Below are 21,000 nucleotides of genomic sequence, written 5' to 3'. Positions count from 1 at the left end.
GGGAAATATTTTCGTCGACTGGGATGCTTGATTGACAGTTTTAAAGTTTGGTGTTCTCATATTACATAACAGTTTTATATGCAGTCATTCCGAAAGAAAGCTGGTACTATTTGACCTAATATTTCAGTGTGTATATATGTAACTTGTCAATAAATCTGGTATATTTCCATCGAAAATGAAAATAGCAAAAGACATTACAATTTATAAAATTGGAGAGACACCTATTCACTAATATCACTATTACCATAGTTCTCCCAAATTTTAGAAAAGCTACTTTCAAACAGACTCTGTAATTTTATTCAGAAACATGTGCTTTTAAGTGAAAATCAATATGGCTTCGGAGAAAAACGGACCACCTCAATGGAAGGAATGGAGCTTGTGGAAACAATAGCCACTAGTTTAGATAACAAAGAATTTACCATTGGGATTTTTATAGAACTACATAAAGCATTTGACACTATAGATCATAATATAGTGCTGAATAAATGTGAGAGATAAGGGTTGAGAAGTGGAGCATATAAATGGAAAAAAAATATTGGATAATAGATATCAGTTTGTGTAGTTCAACAACACAAAATCAAATTAGCTGAAGATTACTCATGGAGTTCCTCAAGGGTCTCTGCTAGGCCTCAAACTATTTATACTGTATATAAATTATATCTGTTATGTCTCGAAAACCACTTAAGAGTGCCTTATTTGCCAATGACACAACATTCTAGTGCTCTGGTGAAAATCTGAAACAGCTTCTGACTACTGTAGAAAACAAATTGAACATATCATCTCTTAATTTAAACAAAACAAAGTTTTTTGTTTTTGATACTAGACCAACTAAACACCAAGTGAAAATTAAAGGAAATTCAGTTGGAATCAAAGAGTGTTTGAAAATAAGTTCCTTGGAGTAGTAATTGATGTAAAATTATGATGGATGTCACAAATAGATAATGTCAAAATAAAAAGCCAAAATGGTAGAGGAAAATGGGCTATATTTGATTTCAAATTCATGACTAGAAATTTTGAAAGTTAAGCAACCTTTTCCAGTTAAACTGAGCTTTATATTTAATTGCATGTTATTCAATTTTAACCTGCGGTGTGGGGATGTAGAAAGAAGACCACTTTAAAGTTTAGGCAAAAGATGATGACGTCCCAATTTACACTTTAATCCAGGAGTGTACTTTTAGGACTGTCCCTAACGAAATTTGCCCTGCGGCGATTTCCAAACTTCCTGGATCGTTTTCAAATAGCTCCTTCCGGAACGTGGGACGCCAAAGCGTTGTATCACTACGAGCTTTCATTTGAAGACTTGAACCGACGGTAGTGTTAAACGTGACTATACACTTCTATTGACGCAAATTGTTGGTCTTCCTCTGCGCTGCAGTGACCGTGTGGGTACAAATTCACAATGAAAAGAACGGGCACCTATAGCTTTTTGTCAGTATTCTCGTTCGTTGTCGTATGTGCGTTCGTGTTTACGTTTTTATTTTTTGTGTTTTACTCGATGATGTACGCACCATAAAATAGCCGATTTTTATTTTAAACTTGGTTGCTATCGAGAAATACCCGTGATGCACCGCTTTGTGACGCCTTGCGCAATCACGTGACCGAAGGAATACGGAAGTAAGGATCTTCTAGGTAAGTGAATTAAGCCTGGGTGTGAATTTTGACAGCGTTCAGGCTGCTTCTGACATGCGAACATTTAGAGAATGTAGCGACGTTTTATTTTTTTTATTAACAGTGCCGCACCCTTTGACAAACGCTGCGCGAGACTATTATTTAGGGAACGTTTGCTAAAAGTAGGTGAAAAAAAGCCTCCCAAATCTTTGATAGAGTTTGGCCTCAGCAGTAAAACCTTTGCTTTAAAACAGATCAACGACACTGGTGCTAAGGAATAACAGTAAATGCTTATTAGAATTGTTCACTATAAGTTGTTAATTATTTAAAAAAATAATATATTGCAAAAATAAAAAAAACACTATTTTCAGGTCAGTCGCCATCATTTATCTATTATCATTTAGTTGATGTACAGCATATGGTGATGTTGCATTGGATGGATGGATGTTCTGCATAGGGCAGCACAGTGGAGCAAAGGTTAAGTCTTGCCTCACAGACTGTAATCACATTTTGATTCTGGCCCTGTTGTTCTACCTGTGTCTGCATGTGCAACTAAAGGTTTATTTGATTACTCTAAATTGTCCGTAGTTGGAATTGTGAGTGTATGGTTGTTTGTCTGCATCTGCCCTTTGATTAACTGGCGAGTGCTGAGCAGTGTAGAAAAAGGATGGCCAACTGTTGGTTACACTCTGAGTGGCCCCTTGATTGATTAAAATGTTATTTACTTTTTAAACACCCCCCCCAAATTCTTAAAAAGATCAAATCAAACTGACATTTTACTATGCAGAGGTAGACCGCAACTTGAAGCTGTAATAGTCATCTCTTGATGGCAGACATCTGTTGGTTGCAATTACACTGGGTCTTATAGGCCCGATACTACGTGAGGCCTAATAATCTTTTGTGGATTTGGCATAATGAAGGACAAACATAATTTCTCATTAGTATTGCGATTTTGAGTGAGTTGACGTTTGTGAAAAAAAATTATGCAATGTATTTTTGCACTCAATGTTGGTTTCTTGTCGGCAGTTTTGTGCTGTCGTTGAATGGTAAATTTTATGATAGTGAGCCCTTTGAACTGGTTAAAAAATATTGTCTGTGGTTATTTTGTTCTTTAGGATAGTGGATCTTCCATACATGCATTTAAAATGTAATATCCAAAATTAAATATATTAAGAGCACATATTTAGCACATTTTGTCTAAATTTGAAATACAATTTTTGTCATACATCTGGTTACAAAATGCATTGTCCCATGTGCCCCCCCCCCCCCAGTAGCACTGATGGCCAAAATTTTACCCCCTCCATCTTTTAAGGTACCCATCCTTGGTCCTTACTCCAGCTCTCTGTCAAAGCCAGCTGAGGTTGTCCTCCTGAGTACATTTTTAAACAGCAAATCAATCATTACTTTGTGAATGCTGTCACCTTTCTACATGTTTCTCTCTCTCTCTCGCTCTCGCGCTCGCGCTCTCGCTCTCTCTCTCAACAAAATGCCTAAAAAATGAATACGACATCTATCAGTCTGCCAACCAATCACTTCTCATTCAACTTTTGCTAATATCTGTTGATAATTAATATATTAATTCTAATGCATCATCTTTTTTTGTTAAGCCATCTCGTGTTCTGATGGCGGCGTCCAATTCTGCAGACCTCAAGCTGCAGTTTGCCCCCTTCAGCAGTGCGCTGGAGGCAGGCTTCTGGCATCAGCTCACGCAGCGGAAACTCAATGACTACAGGCTCGATGAGACCCCCAAATGCATCAAAGGGTACTACTACAACGGTGAGATACAAAGCAATATATCAGAGGTGCATTTTTCTCCATGACAATCACAGTTTTTTACCAGAGACAGACACTGGCTAATTTCCCATTCACATCCACTTACCGTAATTTCCGGACTACACAACGCAATTGATTAAAAGCTAAATGTTCTCATTAAAACAGATTTGTACATAGATTAGCTACTTTGGATGAATAGGTGCAAGTGTCCAGATTATTAAATGGTATATCTTTCTATTATAATTACCCAGAGATTATTTTTACCCCCCAAACGATGCAGGATACAGCTATAGTTACACAGTATAGCGGAACCTTTCTCAGACTATTGTTGGGAAAAAAGGCAAATTCACAGACGAGTTCAGGTCGCGGTTGCTCTGTCGAGATGGCTGTATTGGTTGCACTTCATCCCTTTGCATTTAATTTGAGAAACTTAAGATGTTTGTTTTGGCTCTCAGTTGCTTCTTCACACAGCTAAAAATAAACCCATTTATATTTTATTTAGGTGATCCGGATGGTTTGCCCACCCGTCTGACGTTGGAGTTCAGCGCATTTGATGTGTAAGTCGGAGGACTTGTCTTTGATGCCAACAGAGCCAGGGGCAAGATTTGAACAAATGAAGAGGGGTCAGATTTTAAAATGAAAGGTGTCTTGCCTGTGACTGTCAATCAACAGATGGCAATCTCCTAACTCTTTTGACCAAACATGACGTTCAAATCCACTAAGTCATCTGAGTCATTTTGAAACTCGCAGCAAATAAGACAAACATAATGCAGTTACCACTGTTTGTATTTTTTAACATCAGAGATGGGTCCACCCCAGCCCATTGTTGCGAGGCTGTTGGAAAACTGTACAACACCAACACGCTGGATGCCTTCAAGAGTACTGACAAGAAGGCCTTGTTGGAAAGCGTGTCTAAGGAGGTGAAATCCTGCACATCACATGTAGAGAAAGTAAAGTCACGTCGTGTTGTGGAAAGCCTTAACACGTTGTTTGTGTAGCTTTGGGATGCCATACGATCTGGAGATGCACTCGCAGACCCCAGCATCCTCTGCAGGTTTATTCTGCTGACTTTTGCTGTATGTACCGCCCGCGTTTGGTACCATTTCACATGCACATTTGGGTTAGTTGACAAATTTGTTCTCAACTTCCTCCAGGATTTGAAGAAGTACCGTTTCTACTACTGGTTCTGTTTCCCTGCTCTCTCCTTCCCAGAAGGGATAAAGATCGTAAAGGAGCCTTCTGTCCTGGATACGATTTTCACAGCAAAACAGGCTGGTACTATTAATAAGCTTCGTAAAATCTATTGTGTGTAATGATAAGGTGCACAAATTCTACAGTCAGTTTCATTTCCGGTTCTCTGCTTATCACTGTTCCTCTTTGCCATCTCTGGTACCCTTTGTGATGACATCACAATCACATAGCACATAGCAAAACATGATGGAATTTACAACATTCTCTCTCTGCACTGGCATTATTGCTATTTCATAGAAAAATAGTATATTATAAAAGTCGCAGCCTATTGCCTTTTAACTATTTAAAACCCAAGACTGACTCACAATAAGTCCCTTTAAAGTGAAAATAAATATCTTGTACATTACACTGCTGAGACGAGTATGAATAAACCTGACACATTTTAATGGCATATATTGAATCAGGCTTCAAAATGCTGAAAATTTTAGATGTTCTTTTCAGATCTCCACCGAATGTTTTGAAAACCGCCCGGAGCTGCGAATCTTTTCAAATTTTTTACAAAATGTGGGCTATCTAATATAGGCCACTTTGTCCTACTTTTTTTTAAGCGGTCATTTATTAAAAAAAAAAAATCCCTTTTACATACAGTGCTACATAGTTTTCTTTCTTTATGCATGTTTTCAAGAAGTATCTTCAAACGCATCACATATCTGATTTGACTTGACAGGTGCTTTATTGTGCCGTTATCTAGCAGTCTGTGAACTACATTTTTAGCGGTGTCCCTCTATGACAGATACTAATGGCACAGAGGCCTCGGGCAGTCGAGTACAACCTTGGCTCACTCTTTTTAATAAAAGAAATATTAAATAAAGAAATCAATAATTTCTTAGTGCCTCTCCCGGTTTTGCTAATGCATCACATTTCATTATGCTTTGTTAAATGATAGCTATTTAGAAGTAGAATAAGTTATTTATGATTGCCCTTTTCATGCTGTATATCTATATAGCAGCAGGGGTGTTCATTAAATCTCAACACCATACGTCGAAACGGGTTCTCTCTTTTAATTAGGGCCTCTTAATTGTCTCTGCCTCAGATCTCGGCATTGCAGGAGGCCTATGATGGCCTGTGTATCAAAGGTGGGACCACTGCAGTTCCCTATTTCCTAATGAAGTACACGGATGACGCCGTTCTGTTGGCCCCCTTAGCAGAGTGGGGGGTGTTCTTCTCTTGCTCGCAAAAGGTTTGTGTAACATTTTTTCTTTTTAGAGCAGCATTATGTAGTCATTTTGCTCCAAAATAACAGCTTCACAATCAATTTTATGGGCACACTGTCTTGTGATTTGTGGAACAGAATTCTGATTTACCCTGATCGGCCTTGATTGCAATAGACTGTCAGTACTAAGGATACCGTTTTTAGAGTTGGATCCAAATGTAGCTATGCACATTATCATTAATGTTTTTTATGAGATGATGTGAAGAAATAGCAGTAATTGTGTTTTTAAAAAAAATATATATATTATAAATGCGTAATCGTCATCGATATACAGTGAAATTTATAAAGTAGATAGCACATGAGTAACCATTGCATTTTGTTACCGTAATTTCCAGATTACAAAACACACCCAATTAAAAGCCACAATAGCTAAATGTAGCCACAAAAACAGATTTGTACATACATTAGCCGCTTTAGATGAATAGTCGTGGGTCTCCATGTCATTATATGGGGTATTGTCAGTATTATGAACACAGGGAAATGCCATCACAACAAAAGTTACAATTTGCTTATTGCAATTTCATGTGTACTTCCAGCTAAAAGCGTTACGAGTCATTATCGCTGAAATATACAAGTGCAGACAATGAATGGTGTGCGAGCAATACATACAATACGATCTCGCCTTCATTTCGCGCCCATTTCTTCTCTTTGCACTGTTTTATACTAAACAGCGGCTACAGCAGCCATTGCAATTTGCTTCCTCCTTGACAATCACACCGTATTGTTTGTGGTTCAAATAATAAAAAAAAAATACTGTAGATTGTATATGTTGCCTCATAATGTTGTTAATGGATAAGAACACCAGTTATTGCAAACTATCATCCTGACATGGATAACTATGCACAATCATGATAACAGGATGGCTTTTTCCAGGTCGCTGTGGGTGTGTATGACCCGTGTACTCTGTCTCAACATCCAGGATGGCCTCTGAGGAATCTTCTGGTCCTCTTAGCGAGCCAGCGGTAAACACTCAACCCGTTGTGTGTGTTTGCGTGAATATGTGAGTTTAGGATTTTTCGCTGTCATGCAAATGTGAGGAGGTGTTCACCACTGTATTATAAGCATACTGTTCAAATAAAATACAAATATGTAATGGAAAGAAAACAGGAAGGCATTTTGTCATTAATCGTTTAGATGCCCAGTGAACTGAAGTCTCCCAAGATTTGCAGACGTCATGTTCTGTGGATTGTTACTCCACAGTGTGTGTGTGTGTGTGTGTGTTTTTTGTTTGTTTTTTGGGGCGGCACTTATTCCAGATCTTTTTGGGTGAACTCGACAGATTGTACTATACAATTTTCGCACGTTTGACTTTCAGTTGAGGTTCTTGTTCAAGTGATTTAATATTTTTTTTTTTTTTTTTTTTGGGAATGGCCATAATAAGATTTTATCACAGTGGGCCAGCAGCACATTCTTGCCACCTCCTAAATTGCCCCCAAATAAAGTGTAAACCTTTCAATTCTTATACTGCAGTCACTGACTGACAGGCACTTTTTTAGCCAAAACAAACATCATCTATTTTGTCCTGAGTCTCCCCAACCACAATGTTTAAACATAACTGTTGATTCTGCTGATGGGAGAAATATCTCATTTGCGGCAAGTTGTTTTCGCTCGAATTTGAATGTCGTCATGTGAACGCGGCTATTCAGCACCATATTAGGGGAAATGCGTTGCTATGTGAACTTGTTTGGATAATACCTCCAGTGAGAATTTGTGTATGTGTGAGGAAAAGGTACACATTTTTGAAAATTTCGTTTTATTCGATTCTTACAATGAGCTCGTAATGTATTCACATTCATTTTGTGTTTATTTTGTGTGTTAGGGGTACAAAGATGGACACGGTAGAGGTGATGTGTTTCAGGGACAGAACCCTGCAGGGAAGCCGCTCCATTCAGCACAGCGTCATTTTTCACGTCAAACTACCTGAACTCCCATTCGACTCTGGTAATCTTTCCTCAGGGGCGGGGGTTGTCTTTATGTGAGTCTTAAATGATATAAACCGTCAGTTCCTCTTCCCCTTTTCAGGGGCTGTTTTTTGTTTTATTTTCGAATTAGGATCTTTATGCATTTATGACTGTTTTATGCCTATCCTAACAGATACGAACCCTCCATCCTGCTTGAATTTATGTTTTAGGGTGGCCTTTATGCATGTGCGATTTTCTTCATGCATGTCTTAACTGATATGAACCCTCTGCCCTGCCTGACTTTCCACTTCTTTTCCCTCACGTCCTGTTGAATAAGGGATGAACTGCTGATGAAATGATAATAGCGGGAGGGGAACGGTGGCACACTGTGATCTGTGAAGATTTTTGACGAGTTCGAATGACACGTCTTAGTTTACCTCAGCTGCCTCTATCTGCGAAAGCGTAATATTGGCTCATAAAGTATCCGCCGCCATAACCTGTGACAAAGCTTAATGAAATGAAAGGCTCATTTACGACTGATATTCTATATACATTGTTATTGTCACATGTACAAGTAAGTCTTGTTAATTTCACCTATGTTTATGTACGCAGCATGTCCTAAGAGTGTTGGCTGGGAGAAGAATGCCAAGGGAGCAATGGGGCCAAGAATGGTCAACCTCAGTGAATGTATGGACCCCAAAAGGTAGTGCAAAAAAAACTACTAGAATAGAATAGCAGAATGCAGGATTCTACCAAGGCTGAACAATTGTGAACAATGTGGTCCCAATGCCTGTCATCCCTTTTATACGCTAAGGCTAGACATTCAACACGCATCTATTATTCATTCCCAGTATTAATTACTTAAATTGTAATATATAATTTGTGTAATTCAACATAAATCCTGAACATATTTAAAGAGCAATATTTTCATTGAATTTCAAACTTAACTGCTTTGTGTTGAGATACCCACTCTCTTAGTTAATGCTAATCTGTGAATACATTGCAGCTCTGCTTAGCTTTTGGCTTTAACATCCTGGTGCTTCCATTTAGTCCGGCCAACGCTTGTGAGAAATGAAAAGGGTGGGGTTTTGCTCAGGTAGCTGCTAGATCATAAATGGAAAAACTGACATCACAGTTGAAATTTCCTGACTTCGGCAATTTACAAAAGATTTTCTTGGTTGTGTAGTAATGCGAGACGAAATGTGTCTGCAAGGAACGAAGAAGTGTATTTTCCATACTACTGAATGGATCTTTGCCATGTTTGCTAAATTATTATAGCTTTCTCTTCCAGGCTTGCAGAGTCGTCAGTCGATCTTAACCTGAAACTGATGCGATGGAGACTGGTCCCTTCACTGGACCTGGACAAGGTGGTCAGCACCAAGTGTCTTCTGTTGGGTGCAGGAACACTGGGCTGCAATGTGGCCAGGACTCTGATGGTGAGTCTAAAATAGATGGCTGTAGTTCTTAGAGGAAAAAAAAAAGCTGATTTTTATTTTCCTCATGTAGGGTTGGGGAGTAAGACACATCACCTTTGTGGACAATGCAAAGATCTCCTACTCCAATCCGGTGCGGCAGCCTCTCTATGAGTTTGAAGACTGTCTCGGAGGAGGAAAGGCCAAAGCCACAGCCGCCGTCGAGCGACTCACCAAAATCTTTCCTGGTGTGGTGAGTTCAGTTAATATCAATAATAAATGTGTATAAAATATCTATAGCGTAATAAAAAAAGAACCGCTGTTCATAGTACAAAACAGTATATTTACACTTGAAAAGTTAAATGAATAAAAACTGAGTTTGAAATAAAATCTTTATACTTAGTGAAATGTTAAAATATATTTATATATATTTTTTTTTATTAATGTTTGTATGAGTGTTTACTGCTACCAGTGAATGTTGCACTGGTAATGTCATAATAAATATTATAATACAGTCCATATGGGAGAAAACGTTTATAATCTGATATTATCAGATTGTTTTTTTTTTTTTATTATCCTCTCGATTATAAAAGATGCAGTGAGTTGGCAGGAAAGCGTTCAATTGATTTTTTTTTTTTTTTTTGAATACCAAATCAAAGTCGAGTCTTTCATAGGTTTTAGCCAAGGAAGTCCTAAAATCGGTACATGAGTCTGTCAATTCATGTGACTCAAGTCCCCACCTCTGGCAAATATGAATAATCTAATTGCTTCTGTCTGAGATGTGATGACTAGATCATGCAGAAAATCAAGCCTTGTGATATTTGAAAATTAATCCTTGTTAGTACGCCGTTGTGTTTTTAATGAGCCCCATCTACTTGTCCTATGAAGCCTTTTGGGTATTTATGCAATGAAACAAAAAGTGTAAATGGGGTCACATTTTCTCTTCCCAAAATCAGTCACTGTCTTAAATGACAAGTTAATTTCCCTGCATCTTGGTGATACCAAATCTGTGATATCAAAATTACATTCGATCTGTAAAGTTTGTAATTAGTATTGAAAGGTTGCTGTAGATCAGATGAGATACCAAATGTCACCTTTTTTATTTTCCTGGAATTAAAGACAGCCGTAGTGTTCTCATATTCACAGTCACAGATTTGTTTCTGAATTCTCCATTGGGTTTGGATATCCCCCGTCCATCCTTCCATTAGCTGTTCCGCTTATCTTCACGAGCGTGCTGGAGCCTATCCCAGCTTTTTTCGGGCAGTAGGCGCAGTATACCCTGGACTAGTTGCCAGCCAATCGCAGGGCACACAAAGACAAACAGCCAGCCACGTTTACACTCTCACCTGGGCTACTCTGAACAATTATTATATCAAAGCCAAAAGCTAAGCAGAGCAGCAGTGTTGTTGTATGCACCGGGTTACCTGTGTTAGCACTGGCACATAAACACACTTTATACACGGTATCAATCACCAATATGGCAACCAGAAAAAAAAAGTCCTATAAACTATGCCAAAATACTTTCTACAAAAAATAGCTTGCATTGACATGTTGTTAAGTAACCATTCCATTCCATAAGATGCTGTTGTATCATTGACTCTCAAACATCTCCAGGATGTATGTGCATTAATCACCATGGTAACGCCATGCCACAATCGCGTTGAGGCCCCTCACCTTCGGGTGAGAGGGATAAGATGTTAAACAGGGATTTTTTTTTTTTTAGTGGGTGAAGTGTGGTTCAGTTCTCCGTAATAAGGTTCATTTTGGCATTTTAATGGTTGCATATTAAGACTGTTGACAATTTGAGTGGTTGCCGGGAGCAAGTGAGCTTTTTTCTCTCTCCCGCTAATCCAGAAACGATCCCCCGTAGTACTTGAAATGTAGCACACAGCTCTGCCGCCTCTGAAAGTTTTGTGACATTTGCGTCAAAGTGAGATTGAAGTTCCAGGCTTAACAGCTTCCTACTCGGGAGTGAATGACTGTGTCAGAGTTTCATTTCTTCTGGTTAAGGTCTTGCTGCTTATGTGTGTATATTTCTGCCTTTCTTTGTCCCTGGAATGGAGAATAACCTGTGTAACCGGCCTCACAATTCAGACATGACATTTCAGAATGTCTTCTTTATTCCTTAGCGGGCAATTTTGTACATTTTGGGTCTTGTTTACCTGCTAAAACACTCAAGACTGTAAAGTAGTTCATTGTGCGAAATTATATTGATCCACAATCCGCATTTATTGTTCAGTTGAGGGAATTAAATTATTTTTTTTTATATTTTGGTATTACATTTTGTTTTAAACATTTTCCTCATCTGTTAATAACTTGTTGAACTACTCTTTAGTTTCTTTAGTTTTAAGTGCAGATACTTTAAAACTGGTCATTTAAAAATAATATAAAATAATTGTGACAATAGAGATGGGCTGATATGAAAAAAAGAATTTGTTTTTTTGTTGCATCAGCCAGCCCCTTTTGTGAACGGGTTTCTAGAGTTCTCAGTATTCTCAGTGTTCTCAGGCGGTTAGTCTGAATCAAAGCCTCAAGAGAAATCTTTTTCCACTGAATTGTTCAGTCATGGATGGAACCCCTGAAATAATATCTGACATTCATTCTCCCTGACTTTACCTCAACTAACCCCAATTCAAGAGTTGTATACAACCTCTGAGCAATGGATTTGCTTTTGAGCATCGGTCTCCTCCTCACTTCTGCATCTTTCATCCTTGCAGAATGCAGAGGGCTTCAACATGAGCATTCCCATGCCAGGCCACCCGGTGAATTTCTCCCAAGGCACTTTAGCCCAGGCCCAGAAGGATGTGGAGAAGCTGGAAAAGCTCATCTCAGAACACGATGTGGTTTTCTTACTAATGGACACAAGAGAGAGCCGCTGGCTGCCCACCGTGATCGCGGGGAGTAAGAGGAAGGTAAGGATGAAACATTGTGTGTAATGTCATGATCATGTCCTCATACTGCATGTCCTTCTCTTCTCAAGCAAATTTGTCTTTTACACTCAATTTTATTTTATTCTCCAGAAAATCACCCCCCCCCAACTTAAATCCTAAATTTGGCTCTTCCAACAAGAGATGTTCAAAGTATGAAAGATTGAAAAAGAACAAAGTCTGTCTAACCAAAACATCACTATCTTGGACAACCTTGATGATGCCCATTTTGTCCTGACTGACTATAAGGACATATAATTAGTTTGATTATTGTTTTGTCTTTTAATGATTATTCATGTTTTAATGTTATTTAGTGAGAGCACTTCTTTTCAGCTGTGGTTGTCTTTTAACGTGGTCAACATGACATCAGTTTTTGGCTATTGGGCTTCATTCTTTCTATTACATTGCAAAAATCCTAATGGGAATTTTAAGAAAAAATATATATTAAACTTAGCAAAATAAAACTTAAACGAAACAAAATTATCTGCCAACAGAACAAGAAACGTTTACTTGATAAGATTAAAAAAAAAAAAGAAAAAAAAAAAAAATCAAATCAGGCCCATATCAACCACAGCAGTCTTGAAATGAGTACAGTAATATTGACATTTTTCAAACTTTAAGGTTTGCCCTGGAACGGAGGGGAATGAAGATTAGCCGCAGCAAGACGCAGTATCTGTGTGTAAATGAGTGGAAAGAGTGAGCTTACAGGGAGAAAAGACCAAGAAGCTGGATGAGTTTTTGGGGTCAATAGTCCAGAGCAATGGAGAGTGCGGAAAAGAAGTGAAGAAGCGTGTGCAGGCAGACTTGAACAGGTGGAGAAAAGTGTCAGATGTGATGTGTGATCAATGATTTTCAGCTAAAATGAAAGGATATATTTATAGAACTGTGGTGAGACCAGTCATGTTGTTTAGTCTGGAGACCGTGCCACTGAGGAAACGACAGGAGGCAGAGATGAAGATGCTGAGGTTCTCTTTGGGAGTGACCAAGATGGATAGGATCAGGATTGAGTACATCAGAGGCACAGCGCATGTTAGAGGCTTTGAAGATAAAGTCAGAGAGGCCTGACTGAGATAGTTTGGACATGTCCGGAGAAGTGATAGTGAGTATATTCGCAGAAGCATGCTGAGTTTCCAAACGTCAGGCAAGAGGTCTCGAGGAAGACCAAAGAGGAGGTTTATGGATGTAGTTGAAGATGACATGAAAGTAGTTGGGGTGAGAGCAGAGGATGCAGAGAACAGAGTTAGATGGAGGCAACTGATTCGCTGTGGCGACCGCTGAAGGGAAAAGCCAAAAGGAAAAGATGAAGATGAAGAATTTATGAAATCCCACTACAGGTCTTTTGATTGTTGGTCAGTCATTTTAAAATGTTGAAAGTGTTTTAATCCTCACAATACCTAAAGCTCACTATTAATACTATATGCCAAGACTGTAATTTCAAATAAGATAATTAAGTAATTTGGGTCTTTAAAGAAGCAGAATGAACTTGTTTGACACATTTATTTTAAGCACACAAAATAAGCCAATTTTGGTTAAATTGAGGACTCTTTCATGTAGCATTTGTCTTAATGCAATCCTGTCATGGAAACCGGCGTTGGGATTCTTCCATCCCTGGTGAAAATAACGTGTACAATTATTTGAACAGATGAGCTTGAAATCTGCAGTTGTTTAGTAATGGATGAAGACTGCCAATTTGGGAACGCTATTATTGTCCTTCTTGGATCATCACTGAATGCCCGTTACTTACTGGACTACAATTAATATTGTCAAACAAATCATTTTTGTCGGCTAAAATAATTCAAACTCGTCTACCCAATTGTTCTTAAAGTAATTGAGGATCTATTTTGTATAATCACGCCTGCCTGCAAAAAGAGCAGTTCAAATAAATATTTAAACAACCTCAAATTAATATATTTGTGCCCAGCATGAGTTTATGTAAACATTGGTCCACGATTGTACTTCATATGCTGCGTCACAAATTGTTATCCGTCCCTTTTGGAAGCTGGTGGTCAACGCCGCTCTAGGCTTTGACACGTTTGTGGTGATGCGCCACGGCCTGAAGAAAGCTCGCGAAAATGCCGGTGGCGACGCGGACTCCTCCCCTTCCTGTTCATCTGCATCATCATCATCCTCCACGCCAGCCGGCTTGGCCTCCTCCGTGCCGGCATCCTCCCTCTTCTCCAACATTCCTGGACACAAGCTGGGCTGCTACTTCTGCAATGACGTTGTGGCTCCGGGAGACGTAAGAACCTGTCCCACTTTTTGTAATTTTTTTATTTAGATTTTTTTTTTCATCATTATTCAACATTAATAGCAACATGTACTTGTCATTTCAGTCCCAAGACCAGGAAACAATAAAAATGTGCTAAAAATGCTTTTGCGCATTTCCCCCGGTGTAGGAGAGAAACGGGTTATTTTATCTTGAAAAAAATATGTATACATTGAAAAATGGGTCCCAAACAAAATAAAATAATCCAAAATAAATGTCTGCTAATACTAATTGAAATTTTAACTGATATGATTGCATTACTCATGATTTAGAACTTCAACCTGTTTTTATTCAACACAGCCAAAATGGGTTGGAAATGAAAACACAAAATAACTCATGACAACATTTCCCTTAAAATGTTGAAAATGGTAATAATAGTCAAAGTTGTTGCCAATAATGAGGCGACTTGTGCAAATCTCATGTGGCGTTTCATAATGGCTGTTTTATTTTGCCAGTCCTCAAAACACAGCGCTCATTGACCTTGACAGGCTGGTGTTTCAATCCAAAGACAAGCCCATTGTTTTATTGTGCAATTACCAGCACGTCAGGTGGCTGTGTAGGCTTATTATTATGACCAGATGTAGTCAGGTTATACAATTCAAAACATTAACACTTTATTGTGTGAACTTTTTTCTCTTCACTTCTCTGATTCTTTCCTTTATGCCTTTACTCCCACACAATGTGTCAGTTTGTCTCACTTCAGAGATCTTACTCATCAGGTATTGACGGGTGCACTCAATTGTAGCAGTCATTTAAAAGCTCTCTGCTCTCTCTTTATGATCAGGATGCTGACTTTTTTTTTTTAAACAATGAGCCCTAATGCTATGTATTTACGTGTATTTATATTGTACATGGTGACAATTATGATGAACTGGTGATGTTTCATTCATTACAAGAAGCGCACATGCAAATGTCAGGAAACATCAACAACAACGCAACACTTTGTTTCTGTAAATCTCTGCAAGTGTCCCATAACTGGTGAGCTATTTTTGAAACGGGGCCGCAGGCTCCTTATATGTTCCTCGGAGGCCACCTACATTAACTCATTCACGACCAGCCCAGTAAAAAAAAAAATGGATTTTGACGTATTTATCCGTCAATGGTATTGAATGAGTTAATGATTGCATGTCTGTGTTGCAGGTGCACGTACAAATGTGCTGTGGATGTTCATTTTACTCTATTTGTTTCTATTGTTCACAGTGGCGCTTATTTTCGTCTAGATTATTTCAAGTATTTATTTCTATCGTGCAAAGTGACTTTTATCAATAATTTGCAAGGGAATTGCAAATTGAACCCGCCTAATTTCCTGGACTATAGCGTTCAAGTGGGTTCAAGCTCAAACTGTTGGGCCAGGTCATTTGCATCTGAGAAACACACGTTAAATCAATTACGAACAACTACAGGAAACAACTTTTTGATCTCAGCGTAAACTTTCAGTATTGCTGTTTTTTTTGTTTTTTTTTTAACAGTCAACCCGCGATCGGACTCTGGACCAGCAGTGCACCGTAAGCCGACCGGGCCTGGCCATGATTGCTGGCGCCTTGGCGGTGGAGATGATGGTGACCATTTTGCAACACAGTGAAGGGTGAGCACAGTTACCACAGCAACGTTATCCAGACGGAGTTGCAAGTGATGACAACCGCGTATTAGTGAAAGTAGCCCGTTCAATGCCTAAATAAGAATTGAAATACCTCCTCTTTCCAGATTCAGGAATATGTAACTAGTTTATTGGTTTTATGTATGTTATTTTACTTCACTTTAATAATAATAATAATAAGAAGAAGAACAACATAATAATAAGTGTCAATATTGGCCAGCAACAACACTCAAGTAAATGATATTAAAAATATTAAATGAAATAAGTAGCACAGTGTAAAAAAAAAATGAGGCTCACAGATGAGCTGGAGTCTCTCAGGTGACTTGAGCGAGAGGCAGGGTATATTTTGTGCTGCCTGACAACCAAACACATGACACATATGGACAAATAACCATTCACGCTAACATTCACACCTATGGGCAGTTTAGTCTTCAATTAACTTAACATGGATGCATTTGGTACTGGTAAATTCAAGAGTGGGCGCAAATGGTTTTGCAATCCATGCAACTCGTTTCTGACCTGATATTATTAGTCGCCACATAGCCGCTTTGCCAGTCTTGTCCAAAAAACGTTGAGTGCTCAACTGAGTCTCCGTGGCTCTGCTTCAATGTTTTTTGCCTTGTCGCCATGGTTACTCTTTACAGCTCAAAACTTCAACTTGTCTAATGTGTGGGTTTTACTTTTCTGATGCATCGTTACCCTGGAAGGGCTCATGCCTTTTGTTCATTAGTGCCGCTTTTCTCCGTCTCGGCAGTGCTCTATTCGATCCAAATTGCTCATCATCTCCGCATGGCATTCACATGAAGGATGTCACCTTGTGTGACCCCCTTCCCTTACTCTTCTCCCTCCTTACAGAGGCTACGCAGTGGCCAGCAGCAGCGACGACCGAATGAACGAACCTCCCACGTCGCTCGGTCTTGTTCCGCATCAGGTACTGAGGACTCACTGTTCTTCCACGACACCCTAAATCAACACAGCATGTTGCTCTAGCATGCCTCTTTTATAGCTGCATTCACTCTCCATGATGATGCAGTGCAGTTCTACTGTACGTGGAACTCAAACAACATTCAGGAAAACAGTGTAACCTCCAAAACTGTAAACCTATACTCTTAAGCCTTGATGAACTGTAGAGATGATGGTTTAGCTGCCATTCTGTGTAAGGACATGTGAAGAGTAAAGTCAAATGAAACTGAAAGAAAGTGGAACCTTTTTGAAAGTGAGCGCATTGTCTAGAGAACTGACTCATGGAAAGTGGTACCAGTTTGATACACACTTCTAAAATGCTAAAATGAATTACACAATGTTTTGTCTTTGAGATGATGCCGATCATGTTGATGATTTCTGACAATAATGATCACAAATATTTAACATGGTCTTAAACAGATAAATATTAAAAGGCAACACTTGAACAACCCCCCCAAAATAAATATTAACTATTGCAAGAGTAGAGTTTTCCTTTTTTTCCCTTTTTTCTTTTGTCTTTTTTTTTAAAAATTTTTTTGGGGAGAAAACAATGCGTAATTTCCACTCGGGGGAAAAAAAACCTACTACTTTTGCTTAGAAAATGCCAGTGTAAATACAAGTTGATCACTACTCACCCTTGGAATATAACAACATTTTTGGAGAATGAAAAAAGTATTTATTTTTTATATATATTTTTGACAACAATTTTAGGAGAATGTAATTTTAAATACTACACTAATTTTGTCATTTTATGAAACATTCTTTTGTATTTAACCTGATCAAAGCTGTCGGATGACAGGAAAAAAATGACTATTTATATGAAGATGTAGTTTTCCACAGTTTGGTAAATTTAAAATCAAATAAAACTACTCACTTTTTAAGTGACGTATTACATAATGAAAAAAAATACTGAAAGTTTCAAATGTATTATACTTCAAAGTTAAACACAACAGAATTGCACTCAACACATGTCCTGTACTGGATTGAAAAAAAAGTAACATGAGCATTTAATACCACTCATACTAATCATGCCGCGCTTTGAGCATCCCTGGGTGCAGTGTAATTACCTTTGCGCTGTAAAATTAATTTGCCTCTGCCGTTGAACACGTCATCGAAGCTTTTGCTCATCAGATTCGTTCTTATGTTGCAGTCAGTGCAACTTTGTGTTCACATGTATCATTTAAGCTTTCTTCTACGCATTAGTATTATCGTAATGGGAGGTTTTTATTGTTTCCATTAGATGAACATAATGTTGAGAGCAATGGCTGCGCGAGCAATGTTTGACGAATGTGTTTCTGTGAGTAATATTAACTTGCTCTCGTGGGGGTTGCCATAGAAATGCCAGCAGTGTGCTGCATTCTACTGTTTGTACTGTTGATGTGCATATATATAAGTCTCATAGAACAGCGTATTAAGAGCACACATCTCAGATTCGGTGACACGTCGTATTGTGTTTTTTTTGGTCGATTTTTATTTTTACTGACACCAACTGACGAAGATGCACAAAACTATTAGGGTATATTATTATGTAAATGGCATTATTGTTATTCCATTAGTTGTCCCTTGTCAATGAAACACTTAGTACAAGATGATTGTGTGTATGTCCATGGCCAAGCTGTTCTCCACTGCAACGATTTGAGGCGTTAACTCTCTCACTTGACATTTGCATCGTCGTCATCATCATCTTTATCACTTTGTATTCATCACACTGACAAATTCCGCCATTTGCTCGGCACATCTGCTGCTCATGATGTTCAGCACGATGTCGGAGGAAAACGGCATTAAAATGTGCTGCCGTGTGTGTGTTTGGATACTTGATGATGGAGATGACAGGTGAGGTGGCGAATGTTCTCCGCTCTTTTTTCCACTGTGAATAAAAGTTACTGTATGCCACTGCAACGCTAAAAGTCGCTCGATTGGTAATGTTGCACTGACCACTTGTGGCTGAGTGAAGAATTACACGTCATGCGTTTGATGAATTGTGGAGGAAGGACACTATTTCATTTTATTTTTTTAAATGAGTCTCAAGCAATTATTATTATAAATGAGGAATTTATCGTGTAAATTCATGACTTTATTTTTGTGAAATTACTTTTTTTCTATTGAAGTTACGCTTTATTTTCATAATATATGTTTTATTGTATATGTTAATATAAATACAGTTGGAATTTATTCTCAGCAGGATATTTTAGATTTTGACTGTTTTCAGATTGTTCTATATAATCTTTCTATTTTTTTTTTAAATATGTATACAGTACTCATATATTCTGAGCACTGTTTAATGTACTGTAAAATTACTGTATTACCCCATAGCTTTATTTTAGTATTTATTTATTCTCAAAAGAAATGATCTATTTTATTGTAATGAATGCAGCCTTTCAGTTCAAGCGTATTTTACAATAGTATTCATCGAATATAACATACAACTTAATTTTCCTTGTATCTGATTTAAAAAAAAAACAAAAAAGTATTTTCCGCTTATGAAACTGTTTATATTCTTTAAAAGTTGCATTTTATTGTAAAATGATATCTTCGTTTACATCTTTTCTCTCAAATATATTTTCTCAAAGGTACTATTTTTCTGGTAAGAATTAAACTTTCTTTATTATGCGAAATTAGTTGTAAATTCTTGCAATGTTATCAACTTTATTTCTGTAAATGTTCATGAAAAATAATACACCCTTTTGAAATTATCTTTTTGTGTATTTTTTTTTCTTTTGAATTCTTTTGTGGAAGTAAAAAATATGACTTCATAAATCTAGTAATAATAATTCGCAACTATGATGAAATTACTGTCTTGTAAACTTATTCTTAGCAGGACTACATTTAATTTTATTATTGTAACTGTACTCTTAAAACTTTGTCACAAATTCCTATCAAAACTTCCTAATATTTTGAATTTATTCTCAGCAAAAAAACATAAACAAAACATTTCAAGTATACAAAATAAGATTGCTAATTGAAGGGCTATACAGTAAATGCTGTTCATATCCCTGCCACCACAGGGCGCCCCGAGCATGTGTTTGAATCCATGGAACGCACATAAAGTTAAAGCTACTCCAGAAGCCTCCAAGTGGCGGATTTATGACTTGGCTAAATATATCAGTGACATTTTAACAGGAGTTGCGTGGATATAAATGTGATGTGTGTTATGTTTACAATGTCAGCAAGTTGTTTAGTTTTTGATGCCTCTCTCCTCAGATCCGCGGCTTCCTCTCCAGGTTCGACAACGTCCTGCCTGCCAGTCTGGCCTTCGACAAGTGCACTGCCTGCTCGCCTGTTGTAAGTGACAACCCCGCCCCTCCCCCCATCCACTTCATCCACCTAAAAATGAAGCTGGAGAACTACATCAGCGCGTTTGGCACTCTGGGCCGTGTTGTTTTTAACTTGTCCCATCAGGATTAAAGATGGCGTGTGACCCAAAATGCAGAAGTGGGGTGGGGGTGGTTGGTGTTTGCGTGTGTGTGTGTGTGTGTGTGTGTGTGTGTGTGTGTGTGTGGAGAGGGAGGCTGCAGGGGGGGAATTCCCATAATTTCTGCTTTCTTGCTGCAAAGTCAGGAGAATGCGTGTGTTGAAATGTTGCTCCAGGAGGAATACGGAATGCCAAGAAAAGCTGGAAAATCAATCAGGGAGCAGTTGCTCACTGATATCCAGGGCTGTCGTAAAAGCTTGATGTGTGCGTGGGGGGGTGCGTGTGTGTGTGTGTTTTTTTTTTTTTTTGGGAGCGGTAGTCCTCCATTTGGTCCCTCACAAAGAAGCATTGCAATATGTTGCATCACACACTGAAGACAACATGAACATGAAGGGACATGGAAGGAGGGAGTTGATAAGAGTTATTGCTTCATTTGAACAAACAGAATAGCCAAAACAATGTGACCACATTGTTCAACAGTAGCGTGAAACCCTAACGCTGGCTGCAAACCCTAAATTAAAACATCAACCCTGGCTTCAAACTCTGCCTAAATTTAAACTGTAATTTATAAACCTAACTTTAATTTGAAACTCCAATCTCTTGCTTGAAACCATAACCCTTGCTTGTAAGCCTATTTAGAAAACAGCTTTAAAACCCCAACACTTGTTTGGAATGCT

General features: G+C 38.3%; 1 protein-coding gene across 1 annotated transcript in view; it reads left to right on the top strand.

The window, feature by feature from the left end:
• Nucleotides 1–3,216: 3,216 nt before the first annotated feature.
• Nucleotides 3,217–21,000, top strand: part of atg7 (ATG7 autophagy related 7 homolog (S. cerevisiae)) — a 39,993-nt gene continuing 22,209 nt past the window's right edge. Inside the window, exons 1-16 of the mRNA XM_088308710.1 lie at nucleotides 3,217–3,384; nucleotides 3,884–3,938; nucleotides 4,184–4,301; nucleotides 4,380–4,457; nucleotides 4,536–4,652; nucleotides 5,666–5,812; nucleotides 6,719–6,807; nucleotides 7,665–7,786; nucleotides 8,359–8,449; nucleotides 9,038–9,182; nucleotides 9,253–9,411; nucleotides 11,876–12,070; nucleotides 14,085–14,324; nucleotides 15,821–15,936; nucleotides 16,804–16,879; nucleotides 20,113–20,193. Coding sequence (XP_088164836.1) covers nucleotides 3,231–3,384; nucleotides 3,884–3,938; nucleotides 4,184–4,301; nucleotides 4,380–4,457; nucleotides 4,536–4,652; nucleotides 5,666–5,812; nucleotides 6,719–6,807; nucleotides 7,665–7,786; nucleotides 8,359–8,449; nucleotides 9,038–9,182; nucleotides 9,253–9,411; nucleotides 11,876–12,070; nucleotides 14,085–14,324; nucleotides 15,821–15,936; nucleotides 16,804–16,879; nucleotides 20,113–20,193 — 1,983 coding nt within the window. The 5' untranslated portion in view covers nucleotides 3,217–3,230. The remainder of the gene's footprint in view (nucleotides 3,385–3,883; nucleotides 3,939–4,183; nucleotides 4,302–4,379; nucleotides 4,458–4,535; nucleotides 4,653–5,665; nucleotides 5,813–6,718; nucleotides 6,808–7,664; nucleotides 7,787–8,358; nucleotides 8,450–9,037; nucleotides 9,183–9,252; nucleotides 9,412–11,875; nucleotides 12,071–14,084; nucleotides 14,325–15,820; nucleotides 15,937–16,803; nucleotides 16,880–20,112; nucleotides 20,194–21,000) is intronic.

Source organism: Idiotropiscis lumnitzeri, chromosome 11 (assembly GCF_059441095.1).
Source record: "Idiotropiscis lumnitzeri isolate Australia: NSW breed Sydney's pygmy pipehorse chromosome 11, RoL_Ilum_1.0, whole genome shotgun sequence".
NCBI classification, from domain to species: Eukaryota; Metazoa; Chordata; class Actinopteri; order Syngnathiformes; family Syngnathidae; genus Idiotropiscis; species Idiotropiscis lumnitzeri.
The sequence above is the reverse complement of the archived record's forward strand: the minus strand, read 5'-3'. Positions and strand labels throughout refer to the sequence as shown.